At 40.6% G+C, this 7,505-nt stretch overlaps 1 protein-coding gene across 1 annotated transcript; it reads right to left on the minus strand.

The window, feature by feature from the left end:
* Positions 1–1,053: 1,053 nt before the first annotated feature.
* On the minus strand, positions 1,054–7,505 carry dmrt2a (doublesex and mab-3 related transcription factor 2a). Its single transcript, XM_061767098.1, has 4 exons — positions 7,383–7,505; positions 6,131–6,497; positions 4,921–5,023; positions 1,054–3,534 (listed from the first exon to the last, which is right to left on the minus strand). The coding sequence occupies exons 2-4, from the start codon at positions 6,482–6,484 to the stop codon at positions 2,564–2,566; spliced, it is 1,428 nt and encodes a 475-aa protein (XP_061623082.1). The 5' UTR covers positions 6,485–6,497; positions 7,383–7,505; the 3' UTR covers positions 1,054–2,563.

Below are 7,505 nucleotides of genomic sequence, written 5' to 3' on the forward strand. Positions count from 1 at the left end.
AAGAGTAACTGCATGAAGCCGTGATAAAACTAGGAACTGCGAGCGGTCCAATCGCATTTCCGGATCATTGAGTGACAACGTCGTACTGCACGCAGACAGGCAGTGGCAAATAGACACATAAATGCACATACAAGTACTTATGTATGAAACAAGGGTAAAGGTGATGAAAAGTGTCCTTTTTATGGTTATTTAGAACATTAGTGAACGCATTAGCAAATTCCCAGTTGAAGTTATTCTCGTTCAAATTATTGTTTTTATAAATGACTGTAGTTTCAATACATTATGCATCTTGAGTAAAAGGTGTGTTTGACGCTTTTTCGTAAACTGATCCTGCATTTTTTGTGTGTTCGCATAATCTGAGGAGCTTCTAAATTTGTTCGCAGAGTACGAACAAAAACAAGCACGAACAAATCGATGAATCACAGATTTATGCGTCAAACGTGTACGTTCTATTTAAGCACAAATCTGTGTGGATGCACTGTTAGTGGTGAGTCCCAATGACTCTGAAATGCCTGCTTCAAAACAAAGTGGTAGACTTCCTTGGGCATGCACTATAAGGCATTTTTAGAAAAGAAATCCTACCAAATTGCATGTTGTCAAGCAAAAGCTTTGGTCAAGCTTTGACCTTGTAGAGTAGCATTAGTAGAGTTTTGTGTTGCGTGCCAAGTTGTCAGATTTCACCCTTTTCCCTCAGAACATTTTGAAGTTAGGAATGGCGTGCAATGAGCTAGTTTGCGCAGTGGCGTAAGACTATGTGGTTACATGGCACAAGAAGGCACCCTCAGTTAATGCTGTACTTACTGTTTTTTATCGGTTTGTTTTATATTTATCAAGTATTTTTAATGCAAATAGCTAATGTAGTTATGACTTTAATACTGTGTTAGTGTAGATTAGTGAGAGACTACGGAACACAGACGATTTACAGTAAATACAAATTTTGTATGTAAACAACAAATTGAAGACCCCGTGTCCAGTGAACTATGCAAAGGGACTTTACTCAAAAGAAAAGAGATCTGTGCCAAAGTAAGTGAAAGTATTTTGTGCTGCAACTGTAAGAGCAAAATGGCAGCATAAATTGCGAGACACTTTAGGCAAAGTCTTGTAAAGTTTATTTACATGAGGAACGTGTTTAAATACTTTTGACAAATAAAGTTATTCCACATGAACAAGCAGAAACAATATATAATACACTGTACAAAGACATCACAATACGAAAGTGTTCTTTTTGGACCCACATTTTTCTTTAGCTTTGATTTAAGATATTTAATCTTGGTTTGATTTTAGTTTTTGCAGTGCATTCATACAACAGATTAATAGCTTTTTAAATCAACAGGTCCAGAGTTCACACAGAGTAAGTAGATTGGTGAAAATTTGAGATGACATCATCATTATTTCAGTATACAGTACGTATATGGGTGTTTATTTGATTATGGGCCTTTTTCTGTCCTTGATGTAAAATTTAAAGAAAAAATATATTTAAATAGATTTGTTTTCAATAACCAGCAGTGGGTGTGCCTAATTATAAGTGTTGTCTAAAATTTCATGTTAATATTAGTATATTTTGACATTTTTCGAGCGGTTTTATGGTGGTATTTTACAGTTTTCACCCTGTCCTTAGCACAGGGTTTGGATATATGAAGCTCTATCTTGCTGCCAAAAAATGATAAAATGGTGTCATTTTTACCATAAATTCCTTAAAATATAATAGAATTAATGATTTCTCATCATATATACAAAACATTTCAAATTCTGTCATTTGTTTTTATTCAAATATGTCTGTCCCTTAAAGTTGTTGTCATTACCGCCACATTGACCATTTTCAGATCAATCAAGTTTATTCAAAATCTGATTCTTTATTTCCCTGTGTCATTTTGTCTCGTCACTCAAGCACATGCTAGGGCAAAGAGAAGTCAGACATTTTGATAACTTCCTCATTTGTACCCTTAAGTCACATAATATTTTTATTGCATGTCATTACCAAACAACTTGTAGTGTTAATGTTTAAAGATTTTCCTGTAAAAACTTGATAATCATATAAAAATGTGGTATAGGACTAGCTAGCTAAAAGAAAAATGTAATCTAACGCTACCAACATAGCACAGTTAGATAAAAACTTTGAAATGTCATTACCATCACAAGATTAATCAATTTTTTAATCAATATGCCATTGTGGCGGTAATGACATTTCTCTAGGGTATCTGACAAAAAGACCAAATAAAAAAATAAAAAAAAATCTTAAATCAATACATACGGACATGATTCTGACTCACAGAAAGATGACAATTAAGGTAAGGTAGGTATATATCGTTTTTGTGACATTTTATTTTTGAGAAAAACGAAAATCAATAGTGCCCGAAATAAAATAAACACCCATATACATTTTGTGACATTTTGTTTGGTGGCACGCTGTGAGATTTTTCTTCTGTAAAATGAGTGCCTCAGCTCACTAAAGGTTGGGAAACACTGGTATCGTTAGTTATTATGGGGGGTCATCGATCACTATTTGTAGCAGGGCTCCGTTCCTATCCATCTGCGAAATGTGGGGGTTTACTGTATTTATATTTCAATGAAATGCCTGACTCATGGCAGGCCTTTTCAAAATGGCCTCCACAGAAAAGGAGAGAGACTCGCTTGGGCCCATCTTGGTCCCTCCCGGCTTGGACGGGAAGTCTTTGGCGTACCTGTCGGCCATTTTGCCGGCCTGCGCGTCCTTGCCGGAGCTTTCCCTGAGCTTGCGGGCCGCCTCCTGCAAGAGTTCTTTGCAGTACGGCGCCCCCCGGAGTTCGGCCACTGCTGTCCCACCACCGCCCTTGTCGCCCAGCGAGTGCTGGATGAGAGAGTGGAAGGTGGAGTTCACTTTTAGAGAGAACTTGGCGGCATCCTTGGCCGGGAAGGCTTGTCCAAAGCTCCTCTTTGGCGGGTAGAAAGCAGAGTTCTCTCTCGTAGTAGATTTTGGTGCCACCCTTAGCGGGTCCTCGTGGTCCTGCAAAGTGGCAGCTCGCAAGCCCTCGGTGTCGGCGGCGTCCTGCACCGGCGGGTGGCTCTCGGCGGGCATGGTCTTGGGCTCCCACACTGCTCCACTGGGCTTCATATTCTCCACCGCCGTGGCGTTGAAGAGGCACTGGCGGTAGAGCAGGGCGTCACCCAGGTTGGCGGAACCGCGGGGCCACACCACGAAGCCTCCCCGCGGGTAGTGCCGGTAAGTAGTGGCTACGCTCACGTTGGACGAGATGAGCTCCATGTTGTTGGCGGCCGCAGGGTACGGCATGGGCACGTCCAAACAGGCGGGGCCCAGGCACATGTCCTTAGGGGGCGCCTCAGGCGAGTATGCCACTGCGTGGTGCGCCATGTTGTTGGAGAAGAGCAGCGGCGAGACCTGGCCGCTCTCCAAAAGCTCGCGTTCCTTGTACTCGCGCTCCAGCATGATGCTCTCCAGCTCCTTGTCGGCGAACGCCCGCCTCTTGCGCATGCGGTCGCTAAGCGGGGGCGGCAGGGAGGAGGCCAGGAAGGGATCGGACGGCAGCGGGCGGAAACCTGTTGATTGGGGGGAATAAAATAAGAAACTTTAGCAGGGATGAAACAATATGTATTAATATCTCCATGTGCTGTATCGTCACAGGTCATGAGACTGTGTCAATTAAAGCTGCAGACAATGATTAATTCATGTTTTAGGGCAGGTCATAAAACTTTGCTGCGTGTTTCGCCCGCAATCAATGACAAAACTCATATATATATATAGCGCCGCCAATCTGTCTAGTACATGGGTTTCGAAGTTGATAGCAATGTATGTATATGAATCATGGAGTATGTCTTTGAAAGACTCCTCGAAATGGCCAAAAAGACCTTAAAATGGTTGTTTAAAAACAAAATAGCAGACTTCCTGTCTTTTCCAGCATTGCTTCTTGAGACTTTTTTGTAGGCCTAGACATGTCTACCAAGGTTCATGTTGCTACATGAAATGTTTAGTCAAGATATGACCTTGTGAAATGGAATTATTATTTGATTTTGGTGTTTTGTGGTGAATCGTCAAACTTAGCTGTCCAGCGTCACCCACCCGGAATGATGGAAACTCAAATCACAATTTTGCCTTGCCCGTCTGTCTATCCATCCATCCATCCATCCATCCATCCATTTTCTGAGCCGCTTCTCCTCACTAGGGTCACGGGCATGCTGGAGCCTACCCCAGCAATCATCGGGCAGGAGGCGGGGTACACCCTGAACCGGTTGCCAGCCAATCTGTCTAGTGTAGCTGTTTCAAATTTGGTAGCAATTGGACCAAATCTCTTGGATAAGTTCACTTTTAAAAGGACCCCTGAATATGAGTCAAATGGCCAATTCAAAGCAAAATAGCAGACTCCCCGTAATTCTTCAGGCATAGCTTCTGGAGACTTTTTTTGTGAATCTGCTCATGATGAACAGGGCCACTAAATTTCATGTTGCTAAGTGAATCTGCCTTCAGTGGCTGGATATTATTTTAAGCTCCAGATGTAATTTTGGAACTTTTTGGCCAAAATGGGAGACTTGCTGTGTCTTTTTGGACATGGCTTTCTGAGGCTTTTTTTGGGTTTGCTCATTATAGACATGCCTACCAAATTTCATGTTGCTAAGTGAACCTCACTTTGGGTGCTGAATTTCTTTTTAATTTCATGGGGCATTACTGAGACATTGTGACACCAAGCAATTACATTCACCAAAGACCGCTGTCTTGTTTAAACTAAGACCCTTTTGTCATGATCAATACATTGCAGATTAATAATGTCCATAACTATCCATGTATCTTGAGCATTGAATTACTTCTAATTAAGTTAGAACGATTCATCATGCCGTTACAACAGATAACAATAATATTTACAACAGCTGCTTTAATATGAATTATTTTTCAAGACCAAAGGAGGAAATATGTAATCTTCAGTTTTTTACCTTCGAGGATGCTTTTGGCCAGCAGAGTTGATGGACGAACATGTCTCTGATAGATGGTCCTCCTCTCGGCTGGAAGTTGTTTCCCAGATAGGCCTTTTTTGTCCTTATAGATTAAAAAAAAAGAGCTTGTCCTTACATACAATAAAAACAGTTGTAAGCCATCATTCTCTTTGTCTCCCAATTGTAACACTTAAGGGGATATGTTTCATCATTAATTCATTCCATCATAGCTGAAACATTGCCCCATGTCTCATGTTATAATCCTTATGGAAACAGATAGGCCACCCAAAACAACATGTGCATTGCATTCAGTTTAAAATAAGATGTTAGATCATTTTGTAATTATTTTTCTCTGAGTGTCTTATTAAATCTAATGAACTCATAAAAACACATGAAACCATATAATCGCAAACGGAGCTACATCGATACATGAATGTAACAGTAGCGCAAAACAAATGACTCAACCCAGTCAAAAGCTTAGAAAAACACCTCACATGAAGAATGATGGATTATCAACCCTTTTTAAATATAACAAACAACAAAGGGTCCAAATTTTGGTGGGTTGTACAAATTCAAAATAATTAAAATAAATCGTTGTGAAATGTATGCATATGTTATTTTGTTGAACATTTATTACAAATCAAGTCTAAATAAAATTTGAAGGAAATTCAACTCTTGCAAATATACACTGTAATGAGAGCATCTTTCGCTTTTTAGTTTTGCTCAAGACAAGAATCCAAAATAAATGGACCAACTAATTGTGCACATTTATATCTAAACATTCTACAATTGGAATTCAGATTTATTTTTTCAAAAAGTAGTCCTTGTACATTTTTGTTTTACTTTTACATAAAGGAATAGCCAGACAGACTGACTGATTGTACATGTCGAAAGCATTGAAACACTTTCTCATGCCATGGAGTAGTGACGTGTCTCCAAACTTTTGAAACACACAACCAACAAGAAGAAATACAAGAGCAGCATAGAGGAGGAATTAAAAGAATTGTAAACCTAGTCCAGAAGAAAATGTTGACCAGAGTTTTATACATACATATCTAATTTTACACAAGTATGTGTCCCGAAGCACAGAGGGCCTACTTTTGCCCCCTCTGATTTTAACACGCGCGAGCGGGCCCCTGACGCGCCTTGCACGCTCCCCTGGTTAAAGAGGCCCGTCCGGGTTCGAAGGCCGGCCCTCCCTCAGCCTTACCTCCGTGGCTTGCTGCCTCCGTAGCGCCACCTGCGCGGCCATGACCCGCTGCCTCTCCACCACCAGCAGGCAGTTGGCGCACTGGCAGTCCCTCCAGCGGCAGAAGCGTTTGTGGCCCTTGAGGCACGACACCACGCCGTGGTTGCGGCACCGCGCGCATTTGGGCGTGCGGCTCAGCTTGCGCTGCTCGCCCGGGCTCAGGCCTCCGTGGCCCGGCTTGCCGGCGTGAGCGTCCCTGCCGTCCCCGTCCGGGTTGCGGTTGTGGGGGTCGTCGTCCTCCGGTCGCTCGCTCGGCTCGTCAGCCTCCGCCTCCACGCTCTCCACGTCGATCTCGAACTCGCAACCCTCCGTCATGTTTGCAAGCGCCCTGCACATAAAAGTGACCTTTTATTGAGTTAACGTCGATCGTTAATGCCCTGAATATAGTGACAATATGTACATAAATGGCTTGGAATTGTTTGCATATTCTTCTACTTGAAGTGGATAGAGGGATAAAAAGGACACTGTTTTATTAGTAGTAGTAGTATTATTGTTATTATTATTATTTAGTCGTTCATTTGGTCTGCAGTATACAATTCTGGACTCTAAAAAAAACATTTATGTTTTCATGTAGCATCCATTATAATTCAGCACTTTGAGAAAATTGTTTGGGTTTTTTTTTTACATTTTGGCAAACGTTTTTGTAGAAATGAGAGGGAAATGCAAAAAAGGTGTAAAACAAATCTGAATCTTTTAACCGCTTTATCTGCATATTTTATTTTAAGGTAGCTGGATTTTTTGGAAAAAAAAAGTCAACCTAAAAAAGTTTAAGTGACGAATTGTAATGCAGACTATAGGAATAAATAACAATAAAATGCATTTCTAATGTTAAAAAAAATTGCAGAATGCTAATCAATAATATATGAATGACTAACACATTAAAATACTATGCATGCAAAACAAATAAAAACCAACATAATTTTAAAAAATGTAAAAATAAAAGAGCAGGATTCTAATCCAGACTACATAATTTTTTTTATTCAATTAAGTGCTTTAAAGTCCAGACTATATGAATAATAAATACAAAACGTACAAAAGAAATCCCAACAGTAATCCAGAATGAATTAGTCTTTTTTAAATAATTCAAAATATATGAGCATTCCATCAAGACAAAACTGTCATAAATTAATTATAAGTCCAACAATATTACTCATGCAGTTTTTAAAAAGACAGTGTCAGTAGTGAGGAAAACAAAACAAAAATCATCTTTTACCTCCACGAGTGGACGGTCCCTCCTCTCCAAGTGTTTTCCAGCCTACTGGAAAAGCAGCGAGCCCTTAATTAGCTGTTAATTGAGTGTTGGTCTGTGTGTGCGCGCGCGTGTGTGCGTGTGTAC

Source organism: Phyllopteryx taeniolatus, chromosome 3 (genome assembly GCF_024500385.1).
Source record: "Phyllopteryx taeniolatus isolate TA_2022b chromosome 3, UOR_Ptae_1.2, whole genome shotgun sequence".
Lineage (NCBI taxonomy): Eukaryota > Metazoa > Chordata > Actinopteri > Syngnathiformes > Syngnathidae > Phyllopteryx > Phyllopteryx taeniolatus.